The 24335-nt window shown below is 44.8% G+C and overlaps 1 protein-coding gene across 1 annotated transcript in view; it reads left to right on the plus strand.

Moving 5' to 3' along the window:
• Positions 1 to 20898, plus strand: part of LOC110501948 (protein FAM124A) — a 59461-nt gene extending 38563 nt beyond the window's left edge. The window contains exon 4 of the mRNA XM_021579825.2: positions 19213 to 20898. Coding sequence (XP_021435500.2) covers positions 19213 to 20127 — 915 coding nt within the window. The 3' untranslated portion in view covers positions 20128 to 20898. The remainder of the gene's footprint in view (positions 1 to 19212) is intronic.
• Positions 20899 to 24335: the final 3437 nt, after the last annotated feature.

A 24335-nucleotide genomic window follows, 5' to 3' on the forward strand; every position in this document is an offset into this window, starting at 1 on the left:
GCCTAAGTTGCTTCAACAAAGTACTGAGTAAAGTGTCTGAATACTTATGTAAATGTGACATTTCTGTTTTTTGTGTGTGTTTTTTTTGCTTTGTCGTTATGGTGTATTGTGTGTAGATTTATGTAGGGAAAAAATGATTTAATCCATTTTTAGAATAAGACAGTAACGTAATGTGGAAACAGTCAAGGGGTCTGAATACTTTCCCAATGCACTGTATAGTGTAGCTACAGACCAAAGCAGAATACTCTAAAGAGGTTTATGAGTCGCACCAGCAGCTGCAGAAGTCATCTGTCTGTCTGTGTCCAGGGGGACAGCAGATCTGTACCACAGCCTTTAGCTATACAGCCTAACCCTTAGTCTGGTCCCAACCCTGTCATCACAGAAAGGAAACATCCCCTACCACCAAGGCACTCCGTGTACACAAAATTGTTCCGTGTTGAATCAACACTTATAGTATTACATTTAACACTGGGGTAGTGTGTACTGTATATGGGTCCATAATTTTCAGTGTTATATTATCACTGTGCTTTAGTACTGACTCTTTTACACTTTGTCAGGGAATTAACACTTTTAGTGTTAGGCAGTAACACCTCGTATAGTATTTTTAACCGTTACACCAAGAGGTCCGTATATCCCTCACTATTGGGTTAAGGACACCACAATATTATTTAACTTTAATGTCACTATTATGTTAGGAATGACAAAGACTTCAGAACTGGCAGCAGATATGCTCAAACTTGAATTAAGATAACCATAGACCACTTAAAGTGGTATAGATCTTCCACTCACAGGTGGCCAAAAATAACTAACTGAAAGCCACGCCCCACTAAGCCACATCTCCAATATAATTTATTTGTGCCTTGCTTTCTTGGATGAATTGTAGAATTACCACACATGGCTGTATGTATTAGTGACAGAGACATGTTTGTTGAATTCATGCATTTTCAGTCCTGTGACCTTTTAATGACAATACATTACATATCTCACAAGGCCTTATTTTAAGCCCTAGTTTTGCGCAAATACAGATGCCTGAAACTCATTGTTTACCTGCCACATCAGGCATGCAAGTCACATTATGATAGCTTGCAAAATGATGTGCAATTCCAATTGGAATCCAGACAGAGTTAGTAACTCCAACAGTTGGCATTTTTTCATTCAGTGTTGTCAACTTTGTTAAAAGAGACGACCTGAACCATTTAAAATGGAACAACTGTTTCAGTAATGGGTGTAATAATTCTAACTAACTGATCGGATTAGTTTAGAAAAGTTATTTATCTTTGTTTAGCGTAAGATTAACCAATCGATCAATGTATATGCAAAAAAACACAGATTGTAATATCAATCTACCTGCAGTAGGGCATGCTGGGAAATATGATAATGACGGGCATGGTTTTTTGATGGGAACGTTTTTTTTTTTACTCTACACAAAGTAAAACTGATACAATCACACTCACCTCTGGTTATTAATCCTGGGGTTCTTTTACACCAAGGAGTGTAAAATCAACACTAGAAATGCTACACTGGCCTCCCGGGTGGCGCAGAGCTGTACTGCAGCACCAGCTGTGCCACCAGAGACTCTGGGTTCGCGCCCAGGCTCTGTCACAACCGGCCGCGACCAGGAGGTCCGTGGGGCGACGCACAATTGGCCTAGGTTAGGGAGGGTTTGGCCGGTACGGATATCCTTAACTCATCACACACCAGCGAGTGCTGTGGCGGGCCGGGCGCAGTACACGCTAACCAAGGTAGCCAGGTGCACGGTGTTTCCTCCGACACAATGGTGCGGCTGGCTTCCGGGTTGGATGCGCGCTGTGTTAAGAGGCAGTGAGTCTTGGTTGGGTTGTGTATCGGAGGACGCATGACTTTCAACCTTCGTCTCTCCCGAGCCCGTACGGGAGTTGTAGCGATGAGACAAGACAGTAGCTACTAAAAACAATTGGATACCATGAAATTGGGGAGAAAAAGGGGAAAAATTCAACAACAAAAAAATAAAAAAAAGAAATGATACACTGAAACAAATCAACGCCAGGTTAACACCGGCTATGTGGCCTCATTCATACAGGCGGACCCATTCTGATCCTTTGCCACTAACCGGCTATGTGGCCTCATTCATACAGGCGGTCCCATTCTGATCCTTTGCCACTAACCGGCTATGTGGCCTCATTCATACAGGCGGTCCCATTCTGATCCTTTGCCACTAACCGGCTATGTGGCCTCATTCATACAGGCGGTCCCATTCTGATCCTTTGCCACTAACCGGCTATGTGGCCTCATTCATACAGGCGGTCCCATTCTGATCCTTTGCCACTAACCGGCTATGTGGCCTCATTCATACAGGCGGTCCCATTCTGATCCTTTGCCACTAACCGGCTATGTGGCCTCATTCATACAGGCGGTCCCATTCTGATCCTTTGCCACTAACCGGCTATGTGGCCTCATTCATACAGGCGGTCCCATTCTGATCCTTTGCCACTAACCGGCTATGTGGCCTCATTCATACAGGCGGTCCCATTCTGATCCTTTGCCACTAACCGGCTATGTGGCCTCATTCATACAGGCGGTCCCATTCTGATCCTTTGCCACTAACCGGCTATGTGGCCTCATTCATACAGGCGGTCCCATTCTGATCCTTTGCCACTAACCGGCTATGTGGCCTCATTCATACAGGCGGTCCCATTCTGATCCTTTGCCACTAACCGGCTATGTGGCCTCATTCATACAGGCGGTCCCATTCTGATCCTTTGCCACTAACCGGCTATGTGGCCTCATTCATACAGGCGGTCCCATTCTGATCCTTTGCCACTAACCGGCTATGTGGCCTCATTCATACAGGCGGTCCCATTCTGATCCTTTGCCACTAACCGGCTATGTGGCCTCATTCATACAGGCGGTCCCATTCTGATCCTTTGCCACTAACCGGCTATGTGGCCTCATTCATACAGGCGGTCCCATTCTGATCCTTTGCCACTAACCGGCTATGTGGCCTCATTCATACAGGCGGTCCCATTCTGATCCTTTGCCACTAACCGGCTATGTGGCCTCATTCATACAGGCGGTCCCATTCTGATCCTTTGCCACTAACCGGCTATGTGGCCTCATTCATACAGGCGGTCCCATTCTGATCCTTTGCCACTAACCGGCTATGTGGCCTCATTCATACAGGCGGTCCCATTCTGATCCTTTGCCACTAACCGGCTATGTGGCCTCATTCATACAGGCGGTCCCATTCTGATCCTTTGCCACTAACCGGCTATGTGGCCTCATTCATACAGGCGGTCCCATTCTGATCCTTTGCCACTAACCGGCTATGTGGCCTCATTCATACAGGCGGTCCCATTCTGATCCTTTGCCACTAACCGGCTATGTGGCCTCATTCATACAGGCGGTCCCATTCTGATCCTTTGCCACTAACCGGCTATGTGGCCTCATTCATACAGGCGGTCCCATTCTGATCCTTTGCCACTAACCGGCTATGTGGCCGCATTCATACAGGCGGTCCCATTCTGATCCTTTGCCACTAACCGGCTATGTGGCCTCATTCATACAGGCGGTCCCATTCTGATCCTTTGCCACTAACCGGCTATGTGGCCTCATTCATACAGGCGGTCCCATTCTGATCCTTTGCCACTAACCGGCTATGTGGCCTCATTCATACAGGCGGTCCCATTCTGATCCTTTGCCACTAACCGGCTATGTGGCCTCATTCATACAGGCGGTCCCATTCTGATCCTTTGCCACTAACCGGCTATGTGGCCTCATTCATACAGGCGGTCCCATTCTGATCCTTTGCCACTAACCGGCTATGTGGCCTCATTCATACAGGCGGTCCCATTCTGATCCTTTGCCACTAACCGGCTTTGTGGCCTCATTCATACAGGCGGTCCCATTCTGATCCTTTGCCACTAATTCGTCATTTCACAATCAGATCAGATCTTTTGCCGATAGTGGGGGCAAAAGATAAAAATCGATCGTCGAAATGGGTCCTTTTCCAACAATGCAGAGTTTAAGATAAAGGTTTGTTTTAAATATATAAACAGTGACATGAGGAATGAATAACGAATAAATATAACGAGTAAAAACAAAAAGACTATATAAAGGGACTGCCAGTACTAAGTCGATGTGCAGCGGTAGCAGGTAAGTGAGGTACAGTAGCTATGCACAAATAGGTAGGGGTAAAGGATAGATAATAGACAGTAGCAGCAGTATACTGTAGGTAGGGGTAAAGGATAGATAATAGACAGTAACAGCAGTATACTGTAGGTAGGGGTAAAGGATAGATAATAGACAGTAACAGCAGTATACTGTAGGTAGGGGTAAAGGATAGATAATAGACAGTAACAGCAGTATACTGTAGGTAGGGGTAAAGGATAGATAATAGACAGTAACAGCAGTATACTGTAGGTAGGGGTAAAGGATAGATAATAGACAGTAACAGCAGTATACTGTAGGTAGGGGTAAAGGATAGATAATAGACAGTAGCAGCAGTATACTGTAGGTAGGGGTAAAGGATAGATAATAGACAGTAACAGCAGTATACTGTAGGTAGGGGTAAAGGATAGATAATAGACAGTAACAGCAGTATACTGTAGGTAGGGGTAAAGGATAGATAATAGACAGTAACAGTATACTGTAGGTAGGGATAGATAATAGACAGTAACAGCAGTATACTGTAGGTAGGGGTAAAGGATAGATAATAGACAGTAACAGCAGTATACTGTAGGTAGGGGTAAAGGATAGATAATAGACAGTAACAGTATACTGTAGGTAGGGATAGATAATAGACAGTAACAGCAGTATGCTGTAGGTAGGGGTAAAGGATAGATAATAGACAGTAACAGCAGTATACTGTAGGTAGGGGTAAAGGATAGATAATAGACAGTAACAGCAGTATACTGTAGGTAGGGGTAAAGGATAGATAATAGACAGTAACAGCAGTATACTGTAGGTAGGGGTAAAGGATAGATAATAGACAGTAACAGCAGTATACTGTAGGTAGGGGTAAAGGATAGATAATAGACAGTAACAGCAGTATACTGTCGGTAGGGGTAAAGGATAGATAATAGACAGTAACAGCAGTATACTGTAGGTAGGGGTAAAGGATAGATAATAGACAGTAGCAGCAGTATACTGTAGGTAGGGGTAAAGGATAGATAATAGACAGTAACAGCAGTATACTGTAGGTAGGGGTAAAGGATAGATAATAGACAGTAACAGCAGTATACTGTAGGTAGGGGTAAAGGATAGATAATAGACAGTAACAGCAGTATACTGTAGGTAGGGGTAAAGGATAGATAATAGACAGTAACAGCAGTATACTGTAGGTAGGGGTAAAGGATAGATAATAGACAGTAACAGCAGTATACTGTAGGTAGGGGTAAAGGATAGATAATAGACAGTAACAGCAGTATACTGTAGGTAGGGGTAAAGGATAGATAATAGACAGTAACAGCAGTATACTGTAGGTAGGGGTAAAGGATAGATAATAGACAGTAACAGCAGTATACTGTAGGTAGGGGTAAAGGATAGATAATAGACAGTAACAGCAGTATACTGTAGGTAGGGGTAAAGGATAGATAATAGACAGTAACAGCAGTATACTGCAGGTAGGGGTAAAGGATAGATAATAGACAGTAACAGCAGTATACTGTAGGTAGGGGTAAAGGATAGATAATAGACAGTAACAGCAGTATACCGTAGGTAGGGGTAAAGGATAGATAATAGACAGTAACAGCAGTATACTGTAGGTAGGGGTAAAGGATAGATAGACAGTAACAGCAGTATACTGTAGGTAGGGGTAAAGGATAGATAATAGACAGTAACAGCAGTATACTGTAGGTAGGGGTAAAGGATAGATAATAGACAGTAACAGCAGTATACTGTAGGTAGGGGTAAAGGATAGATAATAGACAGTAACAGCAGTATACTGTAGGTAGGGGTAAAGGATAGATAATAGACAGTAACAGCAGTATACTGTAGGTAGGGGTAAAGGATAGATAATAGACAGTAACAGCAGCGTATGTGGTGACTGTGTGTGTGTGTGTGTGTGTGTGTGTGTGTGTGTGTGAGAGAGAGTATATGTGAGCGTGCTATGTGTGTGTGGGCGTATGTAGTGTGTGTGGGGGGGGATTTCAGTGTAAGTATGTGTGAGTGTGTGGGTAGAGTTTGAAAGATAGTGCAGGTAGTCTAGGTAGCCATTTGATTATCTATTTAGCAGTCTTGTTTAGCAGTCTTGTTTAGCAGTCTTGTTTAGCAGTCTTGTTTAGCAGTCTTGTTTAAAGGTCTCATGGCTTGGGGGAAGAATCTGTTCAGGGTCCTGTTGTTTCCAGACTTGGTGCATGGTACCGCTTGCCGTGCGGTAGCAGAGGGAACAGTCTAAGACCTGGGTGGCTGAGTCTTTGACAATTTTTAGGGCCTTCCTCTGACACCGCCTGGTATAGAGGTCCTGGATAGCAGGCGGCTCAGCCCCAGTGATGTGGCGCCTTGAGGTCGGATTCCTTGCAGTTGCCATACGAAGCAGCGATGCAGCCAGCAAGATGCTCTCAGTGGTGCAGCTGTAGAACTTACTGAGGATCTGAGGGCCCATGCCAAATCTTTTAAGCCTCCTGAGGGGGAAGAGGCTCTGACGTGCCCCCTTCACAACTGTGTGGGTGTGATGTGGACTCCGAGGAACTTGAAGCTCTCGGCCCTCCGTTTCCTGTTGTCCACAATCGTCTCTTTTGTCTCGCTGACGTTGATGGAGAGGTTGTTGCCCTGGTACATCACTGCCAGGTCTCTGACCTCCTTCGTCCCTATAGGCTGCCTCATCATCGTCGTCGTCCAATTCGAGGTTAGTGATAGGCTGGAAACATTACGGACAAAAGAGTTACGATCAGCGCAAAAAACCACCACACAAAATAGCAGAACTGGTCCGGATCCCGTAAGACAGCAGCTATCCACTGAACGTCAGAAAATGGTCTGCCTGTGTAAACTCTGCTTAACATCAGAAAATGGTCTGCCTGTGTAAACTCCACTGAACGTCAGAAAATGGTCTGCCTGTGTAAACTCCACTGAACGTCAGAAAATGGTCTGCCTGTGTAAACTCCACTGAACGTCAGAAAATGGTCTGCCTGTGTAAACTCTGCTTAACATCAGAAAATGGTCTGCCTGTGTAAACTCCACTGAACGTCAGAAAATGGTCTGCCTGTGTAAACTCCACTTAACGTCAGAAAATGGTCTGCCTGTGTAAACTCCACTTAACATCAGAAAATGGTCTGCCTGTGTAAACTCTACTTAACGTCAGAAAATGGTCTGCCTGTGTAAACTCCACTGAACGTCAGAAAATGGTCTGCCTGTGTAAACTCCACTGAACGTCAGAAAATGGTCTGCCTGTGTAAACTCTGCTTAACGTCAGAAAATGGTCTGCCTGTGTAAACTCCACTGAACGTCAGAAAATGGTCTGCCTGTGTAAACTCCACTTAAAGTCAGAAAATGGTCTGCCTGTGTAAACTCCACTTAACATCAGAAAATGGTCTGCCTGTGTAAACTCTACTTAACGTCAGAAAATGGTCTGCCTGTGTAAACTCCACTTAACATCAGAAAATAGGCTGCATGTGTAAACTCCACTTAACGTCAGAAAATGGTCTGCCTGTGTAAACGCCACTTAACGTCAGAAAATGGTCTGCCTGTGTAAACTCCACTTAACGTCAGAAAATGGTCTGCCTGTGTAAACTCCACTTAACGTCAGAAAATGGTCTGCCTGTGTAAACTCCGCTTAACGTCAGAAAATGGTCTGCCTGTGTAAACTCCACTGAACGTCAGAAAATGGTCTGCCTGTGTAAACTCCACTGAACGTCAGAAAATGGTCTGCCTGTGTAAACTCCACTGAACGTCAGAAAATGGTCTGCCTGTGTAAACTCCACTTAACGTCAGAAAATGGTCTGCCTGTGTAAACTCCACTTAACGTCAGAAAATGGGCTGCCTGTGTAAACTCCACTGAACGTCAGAAAATGGTCTGCCTGTGTAAACTCGACTTAACGTCAGAAAATGGTCTGCCTGTGTAAACTCTGCTTAACGTCAGAAAATGGTCTGCCTGTGTAAACTCGACTTAACGTCAGAAAATGGTCTGCCTGTGTAAACTCTGCTTAACGTCAGAAAATGGTCTGCCTGTGTAAACTCTGCTTAACGTCAGAAAATGGTCTGCCTGTGTAAACTCTGCTTAACGTCAGAAAATGGTCTGCCTGTGTAAACTCCGCTTAACGTCAGAAATGGTCTGCCTGTGTAAACTCTGCTTAACGTCAGAAAATGGTCTGCCTGTGTAAACTCCGCTTAACGTCAGAAATGGTCTGCCTGTGTAAACTCCACTGAACGTCAGAAAATGGGCTGCCTGTGTAAACTCCACTTAACGTCAGAAAATGGTCTGCCTGTGTAAACTCCACTGAACGTCAGAAAATGGTCTGCCTGTGTAAACTCTGCTTAACGTCAGAAAATGGTCTGCCTGTGTAAACTCCACTGAACGTCAGAAAATGGTCTGCCTGTGTAAACTCCGCTTAACGTCAGAAATGTAACCTCAGCCCATTATACAGTATATCCCGAAAAGGATTGGAAATATATCAACAAAATAAACATATCAATAGTATAGTCGTATCTAGTTCCACCTTTTCCACCTCCATCTATCCAATCCAAATCTACGAGGACTACGTTTATTTCTGGAAGGAGTGAGTGGTGTGATTGACAGCATGTAACTCTAACCACTGTATTCTTCTGAAATCTGATTGGCAGACTATATCCAATACCCACTGTATTCTTCTGAAATCTGATTGGCAGACTACAGTGCCTTGCGAAAGTATTCGGCCCCCTTGAACTTTGCGACCTTTTGCCACATTTCAGGCTTCAAACATAAAGACATAAAACTGTATTTTTTGTGAAGAATCAACAACAAGTGGGACACAATCATGAAGTGGAACGACATTTATTGGATATTTCAAACTTTTTTAACAAATCAAAAACTGAAAAATTGGGCGTGCAAAATTATTCAGCCCCTTTACTTTCAGTGCAGGCAGGTCCGAGAGGCAGGTCCGAGATACTGTTGTGAAGAAGTTTAAAGACGGATTTGGATACAAAAAGATTTCCCAAGCTTTAAACATCCCAAGGAGCACTGTGCAAGCGATAATATTGAAATGGAAGGAGTATCAGACCACTGCAAATCTACCAAGACCTGGCCGTCCCTCTAACCTTTCAGCTCATACAAGGAGAAGACTGATCAGAGATGCAGCCAAGAGGCCCATGAAAGAAAGAAAGAAAGAACTGAAAACTGCTGTTCACAAATGCTCTCCATCCAATCTCACTGAGCTCGAGCTGTTTTGCAAGGAGGAATGGGAAAAAATGTAGGTCTCTCGATGTGCAAAACTGATAGAGACATACCCCAAGCGACTTACAGCTGTAATCGCAGCAAAAGGTGGCGCTACAAAGTATTAACTTAAGGGGGCTGAATAATTTTGCACGCCCAATTTTTCAGTTTTTGATTTGTTAAAAAAGTTTGAAATATCCAATAAATGTTGTTCCACTTCATGATTGTGTCCCACTTGTTGTTGATTCTTCACAAAAAAATACAGTTTTATATCTTTATGTTTGAAGCCTGAAATGTGGCAAAAGGTCGCAAAGTTCAAGGGGGCCGAATACTTTCGCAAGGCACTGTATATCCAATAGCCACTGTATTCTTCTGAAATCTGATTGGCAGACTATATCCAATCCCCACTGTATTCTTCTGAAATCTGATTGGCAGACTATATCCAATCCCCACTGTATTCTTCTGAAATCTGATTGGCAGACTATATCCAATCCCCGCTGTATTCTTCTGAAATCTGATTGGCAGACTATATCCAATCCCCACTGTATTCTTCTGAAATCTGATTGGCAGACTATATCCAATCCCCATTGTATTCTTCTGAAATCTGATTGGCAGACTATATCCAATCCCCACTGCCCCCCCCCCCCCCCCCCCCCACACACACACACACACACACATCTCCGCCTCTCTCTCTTGTCTGATGGCTTCTCCATGTTGCTCTTCTCATGCCTGCCATTCCATCCCATTCCGTCCCATCCCATCCTGCTTTCCCACCCAAACAAACCCAGGCAGGGAACGGAGCAGCGTGGACTTTTTCCACAGGCATGTCCTGCGTCTGAAATGGCACCCTATTCACTATGCAGTGCACTACTTTTGACCAGGGGTCCTATAGAGAATAGGGTGCACTACATAGGGAATTAGGGTGCCATTTCAGATGCTGCCACAGTTTTCCATGAGACCACCATGTGGGATATCTGGACGGAGCAGCATGACACTTGATCGTTTTCCAAAGTGAATTTTCACAGATAATCGTGAGTCAAATGTAAAACGTTGCTTCTTTCTATTGTCACGTCTTTTTCTTTGTGATTTTCAGGGTTTTAGAGTGAACTGTAACAGCCAATTAAAACGCATGCCTCGTTAAGCAAATGGCTTGTTAAGAGGATGCTTTGTTGTAATGACTTGGTAAAGGTCCTGTGCAACCGTTTTGATCTCAATATCACATTTTATTCTGGTTAAAAGTTAAGTACCTTACTGTGATTGTCTTCAATTCAAATGGTAATTGTTTATTTATTTTAAATACCTGCTTCTTAGCAAACAGCAATTTCTCAAGCAAAAAAATGTTGCCAGGACTGTCTGTGAGTGGTCTGTGCGGGGGAGGGATACAATGGAAAAGTAGCTGTTATTGGCAGCGAGGATGAGAACTCTCTTATTGGTCTATCAACTCATTTACCACCAAGTGATTTAACCAAAACTCCATCCCACCAAAAATAGGCTGAAATTTCAGGCGGTCTTTTCAAATAGCTCTTACACTATAAAAATGCATTATCATCATGTGCCCAATTTCACAGCATTATTCCAACCTCATAGTGGGAAAATCATATTTTTGGCTGCCCTGGGCCTTAACGAGGGGATGCCTCGTTAAACTAGCTGCCCATACAGTACCGTGTTGCCTGTTTCCTCTCCTTGTGATACCGCCTGGTACTAGCTGTGTATGTGTGTGTGAGTGAGTGAGAGTGACAAAGACCCAGTGTTTCCTCCCTCCACACCTCACTGAACACCTCTCTCTCTCTCTCTCTCTCTGTTTCTCTCTCTCTCTCTCTCTCTCTCTCTCTCTCTCTCTCTCTCTCTCTCTGTTTCTCTCTCTCTCTCTCTGTTTTTCTCTCTCCCTCTCTCTGTTTCTCTCTCTCTCTCTCTCTCTCTCTCTGTTTCTCTCTCTCTCTCTCTCTCTCTGTTTCTCTCTCTCTCCTCTCTCTCTCTCTCTCTCTCTGTTTCTCTCTCTCTCTCTCTCTCTCTCTGTGTTTCTCTGTTTCTCTCTCCCTCTCTCTCTCTGTTTCTCTGTTTCTCTCTCTGTTTCTCTCTCTCTGTTTCTCTCTCTCTCTCTCTCTCTGTGTTTCTCTGTTTCTCTCTCTCTCTCTCTCTCTCTCTCCTTCTCTCTCTCCTGATTGAGTAGCAGAGAGCCGTATTTCTAGTCATCTCTCCCACACATGAAACAGAAGCAGAGACGCAGAGGTACTAAGTAACATTGTCTACTGTGGAGGATGTGATTCACTGTATAATGATACTTGAGGGGAACCAGAGGAAGACAGGGCTGTGTGTGTGTGTTGTGTTCCTGTGTGTGTGTGTCAACTTTTACAAGTGTGTGTGAGTGTGTGTGTCTTGCAAAGGGTTTTGAGTGAACACACAAGTCACGTGACCCAAAGAGCGCTTAACTTTCTGAGTGGACGGCCACAGCAGGGGGTGCTGGATAATGAGGCTGTTGTCGTGGAGATGATCAGAGCCTCTCTCTCGCTGTCTGATTTGATCTGGGCTAATCCGGGTCACACACAACTGACCTGTGTGTGTGTGTGTGTGTGTGTGTGTGTGTGTGTGTGTGTGTGTGTGTGTGTGTGTGTGTGTGTGTGTGTGTGTGTGAGTGCGTGCGTGCGTGCGTGCTGCACACTTGATGCCGAAAGTGATGCTGTGTACATGCGAACACGCACACACACAATTGCTGCACAAATGTAGCCTGTCATTATAGCCATGAACGGTGAGGCATTTTTCAAACGCAAGATACAGAAATAAACTGTGTTTTACACCTGCATTTTGAGCTAAAAGTCATTAATGTTATCAGTCAATATCAACTAGGGATATCATGTCACTTGTCTGGAGATCTCAGAGCGAGCAGGATCATACGGCCTACCTGAATGCAACAAGATCATATGACCTACCTGAATGGAGCAGGATCATATGACCTACCTGAATGGAGCAGGATCATATGACCTACCTGAATGCAACAAGATCATATTACCTACCTGAATGCAACAAGATCATATTACCTACCTGAATGCAACAAGATCATATGACCTACCTGAATGGAGCAGGATCATACTGTCTACATGTATGGAGCAGGATCATACTGTCTACCTGAATGGAGCAGGATCATACTGTCTACCTGTATGGAGCAGGATCATACTGTCTACCTGAATGGAGCAGGATCATACTGTCTACCTGTATGGAGCAGGATCATACTGTCTACCTGAATGGAGCAGGATCATACTGTCTACCTGAATGGAGCAGGATCATACTGTCTACCTGTATGGAGCAGGATCATACTGTCTACCTGAATGGAGCAGGATCATACTGTCTACCTGTATGGAGCAGGATCATACTGTCTACCTGAATGGAGCAGGATCATACTGTCTACCTGTATGGAGCACAGGTTTCAGGATCGGATGGAAAGCATGATCTGTCTGTATCCTTTTTCTTCCTCACAAATATCCGAAATAATTCGCCAGAATATGTTACAGATGTAGGATCTTAATTTGAGCTAGTTTGCTACAGCAGGAAAATTATCCTGCATCAAAAGGAAATGTGAATTGTTATGCGGATTATAATTAATGGACATGTTTTGTAGGGGTTGATACATTTTTCGTTAGGACAAATCATGTCTGACATTTTAAAGCGGAAATTACAAACTTTAGAAGCCTTTTTAAACCTCGTGTACACTAAAAGTTTGCATTTTCTGCTGTAGAGGAACATTTTCAGCAACAAAAGAGTGATCAAATTAAGATCCTACATCTGTACATCTTTGTCCCATAATGTATTGAAGGCATTACAACATTACAACTATCTTTAGACATATAGCCAGTAGGCTTACCCACCAATGAGGTATGTAATTAATCCACCCAAACTGGGCCTATCTGATACATGAACACGATCAATGAAATCAACAGTTAGCCTATTGTTCTGGCAAAGATGGGCTCGTACGCAGCAGATAATATGAATAATATGATATATATATATATGGATAATATGATATATATATATGGATAATATGATATATATATGGTCACTAATCTGGATATATGCACATGCCTTTGCATGCCAGTGGTGATGACTGGTGATTGGTCAACAGTCAAAACATGCAACTTTTTGGGTTCTGAAGTACAGATGAGATGTTTTTGAGTCAAGAGTTTTGTGTAATGGCGTAGGTTATTGACCAGATCAACGGTATAAGAACGAAAAACAAATTCCAAGCTATGTGTAGTCTATTAAAATATGTATGAAAAAAATATATATACAGTGTATTCGTAAAGTCTTCAGAGCCCTTAACTTTTTCCACATTTTGTTATGTTACAGCCTTATTCTAAAATGTATTATATACATTTTCCTCATCAATCTACACACAATACCCCATGATGACATCACAATACCCCATAATGACATCACAATACCCCATAATGACATCACAATACCCCATAATGATATCACAATACCCCATAATGACATCACAATACCCCATAATGACATCACAATACCCCATAATGACATCACAATACCCCATAATGACATCACAATACCCCATGATGACATCACAATACCCCATAATGACAAAGCAAAAAAACGTTTTTAGAATTTTTTGCAAATGTATAAAAAATGTAAAAAAACAGAAATAACCTTTAGTATTCAGACCCTGAGACTCGAAATTGATCTCAGGTGCATCCTGTTTCTATTGATCATCCTTCAGATGTTTCTACAAGTTGATTGGAGTCCACCTGTGGTAAATTCAATTGATTGGACATGATTTGGAAAGGCACACACCTGTCTATATAAGGTCCCACAGTTGACAGTGCATGTCAGAGCAAAAACAAAGCCATGAGGTCGAAGGAATTGTCCGTAGAGCTCCGAGACAAGATTGTGTTGAGACACAGATCTGAGGAAAGGTACCAAAATATGTCTGCAGCATTGAAGGTCCCCAAGAACACAGTGGCCTCCATCATTCTTAAATGGAAGAAGTTTGGAACCACCAAGACTCTTCCTAGAGCTGGCTGCCTGGCCAAACTGAGCAATCGGGGGAGAAGGGCCTTGGTCAGGGAGGTGACTAAGAACCCAATGGTCACTCTGTCAAAGCTCCAGAGTTCCTCTGTGGAGATGGGAGAACCTTGTCCAGAAGGACAACCATCTCTGCAGCACTCCACCAACCAGACTGAAGCGACTCCTCAGTAAAAGGCACATAACAGCCCGCTTGGAGTTTGCCAAAAGGCACCTAAAGGACACTCAGACCGTGAGAAACAAGGTTCTCTGGTCTGATGAAACCAAGATTAAACTCTTTGGCCTGAATGCCAAGCGTCATGTCTGGAGAAAACCTGGCACCATCCCTATGATGAAGCATGGTGGTGGCAGCATCATGCTGTGGGGATGTTTTCAGCGGCAGGGATTGGGAGACTAGTACACCCTCCCTGTCCAGTAATACACCCTCCCTGTCCAGTAATATACCCTCCCTGTCCAGTAATATACCCTCCCTGTCCAGTAATACACCCTCCCTGTCCAGTAGTATACCCTCCCTGTCCAGTAGTATACCCTCCCTGTCCAGTAATATACCCTCCCTGTCCAGTAATACACCCTCCCTGTCCAGTAATATACCCTCCCTGTCCAGTAATACACCCTCCCTGTCCAGTAATATACCCTCCCTGTGCAGTAATATACCCTCCCTGTCCAGTAATACACCCTCCCTGTCCAGTAATATACCCTCCCTGTGCAGTAATATACCCTCCCTGTCCAGTAATATACCCTCCCTGTCCAGTAATATACCCTCCCTGTCCAGTAATACACCCTCCCTGTCCAGTAATACACCCTCCCTGTCCAGTAATATACCCTCTCTGTACAGTAATACACCCTCCCTGTCCAGTAATACACCCTCCCTGTACAGTAATACACCCTCCCTGTACAGTAACACACCCTCCCTGTCCAGTAATATACCCTCCCTGTGCAGTAGTATACCCTCCCTGTACAGTAATATACCCTCCCTGTCCAGTAATACACCCTCCCTGTCCAGTAATATACCCTCTCTGTACAGTAATATACCCTCCCTGTCTAGTAATATACCCCCCCTGTACAGTAATACACCCTCCCTGTCCAGTAATATACCCTCCCTGTCCAGTAATATACCCTCCCTGTCCAGTAATACACCCTCCCTGTCCAGTAATACACCCTCTCTGTCCATTAATACACCCTCCCTGTCCAGTAATATACCCTCCCTGTTCAGTAATATACCCTCCCTGTCCAGTAGTATACCCTCCCTGTCCAGTAATACACCCTCCCTGTCCAGTAATACACCCTCCCTGTCCAGTAATATACCCTCTCTGTCCATTAATACACCCTCCCTGTCCAGTAATATACCCTCCCTGTTCAGTAATATACCCTCCATGTCCAGTAGTATACCCTCCCTGTCCAGTAATACACCATCCCTGTCCAGTAATACACCCTCTCTGTACAGTAATACACCCTCCCTGTCCAGTAATACACCCTCCCTGTCCAGTAATATACCCTCCCTGTCCAGTAATACACCCTCCCTGTGCAGTAATACACCCTCCCTGTCCAGTAATACACCCTCCCTGTACAGTAATACACCCTCCCTGTCCAGTAATATACCCTCTCTGTACAGTAGTATACCCTCCCTGTCCAGTAGTATACCCTCCCTGTCCAGTAATACACCCTCCCTGTCCAGTAATACACCCTCCCTGTCCAGTAATATACCCTCCCTGTCCAGTAATACACCCTCCCTGTCCAGTAATACACCCTCCCTGTCCAGTAATACACCCTCCCTGTCCAGTAATATACCCTCTCTGTGCAGTAATACACCCTCCCTGTGCAAGCCTAACCTCACCTAAGTTTGTGATGTACAGTATGTGTATCAGTGTTTGTGAATGTGCACCTGTGATTGTGCCTTCGGAAAAAAACATCCTCACGTTGTCTTACCTTTACACACACACATACACTGTCTCTCTCTCTATCTCGCTAACACACACACACACACACACACGTTCTCACACGTTCTCTCACAGTGCCCTCTTTGTTCTGGGGTATCCGTTTTGGAAGGGATTTCTGTCAGCGGGGTATTAGATAAGTGCTGCTGAAACTCACAGGCAGATTAACATTGTCCCATTACTGAGACCCATGGGCTCTCATCCCCTGTGTGTGTGTGTGTGTGTTGTGCGTGCGTGCGTGAGTGTGTGCGTGCGTGTGTGCGCATGTTTGCTCCTATCCACTCAGAAAGGAACGGCCAGGAAGGAGTTAATTGAACATGACAATCACCTGTTCACAGATCACTAACACACTCACATACTCATCGTTAATGATAATACTTATTAAAGTCTCAGCCGGTAAGATTTAAGACATATGTTTGACCCAGCCGTCCAATAATCCCCAGGTGTAGGGAGGTATTACATATCCACTATATCTTGTTGAGGTGCACAGCAGATTTATTTATCCACTTCGTAATCAATGGTAGTGTTGTAACTCGGTAACGTATAAATTCAGTAGTGTTCAGACTAGGGTTGTGTTCATTAGGGCATAAAAGATATATAGCTATGAAAAACAAGCGTTTCTCATTGGTCATGTTCAGGACAGGTGGTACCTTTTGTAGTAGCTCGTCAGTCTTGTTTCTTCAGTTTCGTACCAATATACAGCCCAGCTCTGCAGTAGGAAGTGTCCGCTAGTGGTCAGGTCAGACAGCGTGGTTAATGTTGTGTGTGAACAGTAACCTGTTGTTTATCTATCGCAGTAGTTCTCAAAGTGGGGGGGTCAAGTGAAGAGTTTGGGGTAAACTGAATAATATATATACAATTGCATTCAGAAAGTTTTCAAACCCCCCCCCCTTGACTTTTTTTCCACAATTTGTTACGCTGAAGACATTTTCTAAAATGTATTAAAAAATTATTTATTTTTTTTCTCTCATCAATCTACACAAAATACCACATAATGACAAAGCAAAAAGCAGGTTTTTAGAAATTTTAGCAAATGTATAAAAAAATACAAGTATTTTTTACAAGTAATACAAGTATTCAGAACCTTTCCTTGGTTGAAACGCCTTGGGCAGCGATTACAGACTCGAGTCTTCTTGGGTATGACACTACAAGATTGGCACACCTGTATTTGGGGAGTTTCTCCCATTCTTCTCTGCAGATTCTCTCAAGCTCTGTCAGGTTGGATGTGGAGTGTCACTGCACAGCTATTTGCAGGTCTCTCCAGAGATGTTTGATGGGGTTCAAGTCCGGGCTCTGGCTGGGCCACTCAAGGACATTCAGAGACTTGTCCCGAAGCCACTCCTGTGTTGTCTTGGCTGTGTGCTTAGGGTTGTTGTCCTGTTAGAAGGTGAACCTTCGCCACAGTCTGAAGCCCGGAACGTTCGGGAGGAGGTTTTCATCAAGGATCTCTCTGTACTCTGCTCCATTCATCTTTCCCTCAAACCTGACTAGTCTCCCAGTCCCTGCCTCTGAAAAAAATCCCCACAGCATAATGCTGCCTCCACCATGCTTCACCGTAGGGGTGGTGCCACGTTTCCTCCAGACGTGACGCTGGGCATTCAGGCCAAAGAGTTCAATCTTGGTTTCATCAAACCAGAGAATCTTATGTCTCATGGTCTGAGAGTCTTTAGGTGCCTTTTGGCAAACTCCAAGTGGGCTGTCATGTGCCTTTTACTGAGGATTGGCTTCCGTCTGGCCACTCTACCATAAAGGCCTGATTGGTGGAGTGCTGCAGAGATGGTTGTCCTTCTGGAAGGTTCTCCCATCTCCACAGAGGAACTCTGGAGCTCTGACAGAGTGACCATCGGGTTCTTGGTTACCTGCCAGACCAAGGCCCTTCTCCCCCGATTGTTCAGCTTGGCTGGGAGGCCAGCTTTAGGAAGAGTCTTGGTAGTTCCAAACTTCCTTCAACCTCATGGCTTGGCATGGCTTGGTTTTGCTCTGACACGCATGTCTGGGTGGTTCCAAACTTCTTCCAAACTTCTTCCACTTCTTCCATTTAAGAATGTCACTGTGTTCTTGGGAACCTTCAATGCTGCAGATTTGTTTTGGTACTCGTGCCCAGATCTGTTAATTCAACCTCATGGCTTGTTTTTTTGCTCTGACATGCACTGTCAACTGTGAATAAGAACATCTGAAGGATGATCAATAGAAACAGGATGCACCTGAGCTCAATTTCAAGTCTCATAGCAAAGGCTCTGAATACTTAAGGTATAGAGGGATGGGATGGGACGGGATGGGATGGGGGGGGGGGGGGGGGGGGGGGGTGAGGGTAAGGGGGTTAACGGTGAAGCATCTCCAGTTCTTCCTGTTCTGTTGGGAATGTAGCCAGGCTACAGTTTGGGTTGTATCTCTGTGCTTTACTGGATCTACAAACATACATCAACGTTCTGAGGTCTCAACACAACCTTCTCTTTTTGTTCCAAATAAATGGCAATGCAAATGTACAAATTGTTTTCGTGAGCTGTTGTTTTTTTATTTTTTTATTTATAAACACAGAAAAGTTCTAACAGAAGTATCAGGATAATATTGCAATAGATATTTGAATATTTAAATTAGATATTCATATTTATTATAATAAATGTATATTTAAACATCTGACCAACTTGTGTTATAGTGTGGAGTGTGTAACACTACTGTCTTCACTGTTATGACCTCTCTCTCTCTCTCTCTCTCTCTCTCTCATCTCTCTCATCTCTCTCATCTCTCTCTCTCTCTCTCTCTCGCTCTTATCTCTCTCTCTCTCTCTCTCTCTTATCTCTCTCTCTCATCTCTCTCATCTCTCATCTCTCTCTCACCTCTCTCTCATCTCTCATCTCTCTCATCTCTCATCTCTCTCTCTCTCTCCCCTCTCTCTCATCTCTCATCTCTCTCTCTCTCTCACAGGTCCTGTGTGCACGCTACAAACGTAGACATACTATCGACCAGCCAGGAGACTCCTCCCCTGCCCCCTCGCCGCTGCCCACTGACCCAGCCATGACTCTGCCCTCAGCGGGCACATATGGCCGGGGACCTGCCTCCTACAGGAACCGGCGCTACCACCGTAACTCGTCCCGCTCCCGGACCCAAACCCTGCCCCTGCCACAGACCCAGAACCAGACCCAATGCAGGTCCAGCCAGGCCTCACAAACCTCCCTTTCCTTGGCCTGTGAAGAGGAGGAAATGGAGATGGGGGCTCGCTCTAAATCCTGGAGGACCGGTCGAACCCGCTCTCTGTTCTCCCTGCCCAGCCTGGCAGGGTTCACCGGCTCTCGCTCCCGCTCTGCCGGGTCCTCCCCCGGAACCTCACCCAGCCCTACCCACCACAGAAGCCACTCCCACTCCCTTAGCTCCTCCCTGGTCCCACCCTTCCGTCTCAACGTGGATGCTCTGATTGGTGCGGAGGAGACGGATGTGGACACAGGGATAAAAGTGGATGCGGGCAGCATTGTTGACCTGTCGGTAGTGTCTGCATACTCTAGGAGTCGCAGACCCACGCCACCACGCCCTCTCTCTGCACCTCCGCGGGACCCAACCTCCTCCCCATCCCACGCCAACGTCAAGCCCAAGGCGTCAACGCTAGGCCGCCCTCCTGTTCCCATGAGAACCAGCAGCCTGGCCTCCTCCAATAGCATACCTTCCACCCTGCAGCGACCACGCCCCAACAGCGCTTTCTTGCCCCTGAGTGGCCAGCCTTCCCTGAGGGATCCCATCACGCGCAGCCAATTGGACAGCTCTAACAGCATTATTGGGGTGGTGTCTCAGAACAGGTCTGGCAAGGAGGTTGGGGTGGAGGACGACGACCAGGAGTTCTATATCTGACCAGTTAGTGGCGCTAGAGAGACACGCCGGCCAGCAGGAAGGGACAGGGACACTGAGTGACAACACAGCTCTGTTCTGCTCTGCCACCTGGGGGCTGGTTTAAGTCAGTGCAGAGGACAGTACAGTGGTTGTAGATAGACGCTTCATTCAACTTCTTCATGACATCTTTGTGTTTCTACATAGTTTCTAACTAGATGTTTGTGCTATTTGTTATTTAATCAAGTTGTGGTATAAATGTGTAGCGCTTACTGAGATGGCTTAAAAACACATTGCAGACTACTCATATTAAACAGAGATGTTATGAAACCAGACCTATTGGACATAAATTAGATCTAAAACAGAGATGTTATGAAACTATTGGACATAGTTCTAACAGGACACGGCAGCTATACGACAGGCTCTATCTCAATTAATCTATCCTTGATTCCTCTCTCCTCACCTCCTTCTCAACGGTATTGGAGGCGAAGGTCCAAGGTTACTCCTCTTTGACCTTCTTCTCCAATCCGTTTAGCGAAAAGGAAGTTGAGGAGGTAGGATGCAAGGAATCGAGGAAAGACCAAATGAGAAAAAAAAACTGATTCTGACACTTTTGGTGCAGTGGGTCCCTCTGGTGGTGATAGACGGCTAAACAGAATCTAGTTTAAAGTAGTAGTCGGTAATATGGGATGCTTTTGATTTTAACTGATTATTTCTATGTTCACCAAACTTTTTAATATTGATTAAAACATCAGATTATGTATGAATTAATAAAAATAAATACAAAATGAATGATTTTATGTGAACAGGGTCCCTTTAAGGTGATATAACAGTGAGGCTGTGTGAACAACACACACCTAGCCTGTACTGTATTAAGGTAAGGGATGGTTTTAACACACACTCAGTATGACATAAAGACAAAGGCTTGTTTTAGCTGAAATTACACCGCAATATGTTGGCCCTCAGTGTTGGCTGGTCTCTGTATGCTCTCGGTCTTCCCTGTGAGGACTTTACCAGGTGTGACTCTCCTTAAGCGGCCGATGAGCCTGAACAGAGGAAATCCCACAATCCCTTTCTTCATATGGACGTCATGGCGAGGTCTCCGTGAGGTCTGCAGAGGTGATGTCATCGCTGGCCAATCAGAAAAGAGAGTTGTGTAATCCATTGTTCCGCGGTTCAGGTTATCCATAGTGTCTCAGGTTTTGTTGTGTGTGTGTTTCTCTGTGTCTCTGTTTGTCTCTCTGTGTGTGTGTGTGTGTGTGTGTGTGTGTGGTTCTGTGTGTGTGTGTGTTTCTCTGTGTCTCTGTTTGTCTGTGTGTGTGTTTGTGTGTGGTTCTGTGTGTGTTTGTTTCTTTCTGTGTGTGTGTTATTTTTATTTTTTTAATTGTGTGTTTGTATCTGTGTGTGTGTCAAATCAAATCACATACACAGGGTTAGCAGATGTTATTGGTCACATACACATGGTTAGCAGATGTTATTGGTCACATACACATGGTTAACAGATGTTATTGGTCACATACACATGGTTAGCAGATGTTATTGGTCACATACACATGGTTAACAGATGTTATTGGTCACATACACATGGTTAACAGATGTTATTGGTCACATACACATGGTTAACAGATGTTATTGGTCACATACACATGGTTAGCAGATGTTATTGGTCACATACACATGGTTAACAGATGTTATTGGTCACATACACATGGTTAGCAGATGTTATTGGTCACATACACATGGTTAACAGATGTTATTGGTCACATACGCATGGTTAGCAGATGGTATTGGTCACATACACATGGTTAACAGATGTTATTGGTCACATACACATGGTTAACAGATGTTATTGGTCACATACACATGGTTAACAGATGTTATTGGTCACATACGCATGGTTAGCAGATGGTATTGGTCACATACACATGGTTAGCATACACATGGTTAGCAGATGTTATTGGTCACATACACATGGTTAGCAGATGTTATTGGTCACATACACATGGTTAGCAGATGTTACTGCGAGTGTAGTGAAATGCTTGTGCTTCAAGATCCGACAGTGCAGCACTATCGAACAGGTAATATCTAACAATTCCACAACAAAACCTCATTTCTAACAAATTCCACAACAAAACCGAATACACACAATCTAGTAAATGAGATGGGATGAGAATATATAAGTATAAATATATGGATGAGCAGTGACAGAACAGCTAAGAAGATAGTAAAGAATAGATAGTGAAGGATACAGTGTACAGTATATACATGTCATATGAGATATGTAAACATTCTTAAAGTGGCATTATTAAAGTGACTAGTGTTCCATTTATTAAAGTGGCCAAATGATATCAAGTCTGTAGGTAGGCAGCCGCCTCTCTGTGCTAGTGGTGGCTGTTTACAGTCTGATGGACTTGAGATAGAAGCTGTTTTTCAATCTCTCATTCCCAGCTCTGATGCACCTGTACTGACCTCGCCTTCTGGATGATAGCGGTTTGAACAGACAGTGGCTCGGGTGGTTGTTGACCTTGATGATCTTTATGGCCTTCCTGTGACATCGGGTGGTGTAGGTGTCCTGGAGGGCAGGTAGTTTGCCCCTGGTGATGTGTTGTGCAGATCTCACTACCCTCTGGAGAGCCTTCCTGTTGTGGGCGGAGCAGTTGCCGTACCAGGCGGTGATACAGCCCAACAGGATGCTCTCGATGGTGCATCTGTAAAAGTTTGTGAGTGTTTTCGGTGATAAGCCCAGTTTTCGGGAACAAGCCTCCTGAGGTTGAAGAGGCGCTGTTGCGCCTTCTTTACCACACTGCCTGTGTGGGTGGACCATTTCAGTTTGTCGGTGATGTGTACGCCGGGGGACTTAACTTTCCACCTTCTCAAATACCTTCTGCTGTTTCCTAAAGTCCACGATCATCTCCTTTGTTATTTTTCTGACACCACACTCCGAGGGCCCTCACCTCCTCCCAGTAGGCCGTCTCGTCGTTGTTGGTAATCAAGCCTACCACTGTAGTGTCGTCTGCAAACTTGATGATTGAGTTGGAGGCGTGCATGGCCACGCAGTCATGGGTGAACAGGTAGTACAGGAGAGGGCTGAGAACGCACCCTTGTGGGGCCCAAGTGTTGAGAATCAGCGGAGTGTTGATGTTGTTTCCTACACTCACCACCTGGGGACGGCCCGTCAGAAAGTCCAGGACCCAGTTGTACAGGGTGGGGTTGAGACTCAGGGTCTCAAGCTTAGTGATGAACTTGGAGGGTACTATGGTGTTGAATGCTGAGCTGTAGTCAATAAACAGCGTTCTTACATAGGTATTCCTCTTGTCCAGATGGGTTAGGGCAGTGTGCAGTGTGATGGTGATTGCGTCGTCTGTGGATCTATTGGGTCAGTAAGCAAATTGGACTGGGTCTAGGGTGTCAGGTAGGGTGGAGGTGATATGATCCTTGACTAGTCTCTCAAAGCACTTCATGATGACAGAAGTGAGTTACCTTAGCTTTCTTAGGAACAGGAACAATGGTGGCCATTATGAAGCATGTGGGGACAGCAGACTGGGATAGGGATTGATTGAATATGTCACACACCAACAAGCTTGTCTGCACGTTTTCTGAGAACGCGGGATGCCAGAGCCCACAGGCTTTGGTAGCGGGCCATGTCGGTGGCACTGTTTTGTCCTCAAAGAAGTTGTTTAATTTGTCTGGGAGCAAGACGTCATTGTCCGCGACGGGGCTGTGTTTCTCTCTCTGTGTGGGTGTGTTTCTGTGTGTGTGTGTGTGTCCGCAAGCCATCATAATCACATTCATCACCTTTGGCTGTTTTAATCAAGACTGATTCAAGTAGGGAAAAATGCTTCTGATGATGATGAACACTTCAATCGTCAATCAGTTCAATCAGCCACTGAGTTCAGCCAATCAGCCACTGAGTTCAGCCAATCAGCCACTGAGTTCAGCCAATCAGCCACTGAGTTCAACCTACCAGCCACTGAGTTCAGCCCACCAGCCACTGAGTTCAGCCCACCAGCCACTGAGTTCAGCCAATCAGCCACTGAGTTCAGCCCACCAGCCACTGAGTTCAGCCCACCAGCCACTGAGTTCAGAAGAACTCTGAGGCTTCATGCCACAATGACTACCACCCTGTGTCATTCACCTATGTAATCATTAAGTGATTTGAGAGGCTGGTTATGGCACATTACACATTACTACAGCATCCCAGACACCCTTGAGACACACTCTAATTTGAATAC

The sequence above is a fragment of the Oncorhynchus mykiss genome, chromosome 22 (genome assembly GCF_013265735.2).
Source record: "Oncorhynchus mykiss isolate Arlee chromosome 22, USDA_OmykA_1.1, whole genome shotgun sequence".
NCBI lineage: Eukaryota > Metazoa > Chordata > Actinopteri > Salmoniformes > Salmonidae > Oncorhynchus > Oncorhynchus mykiss.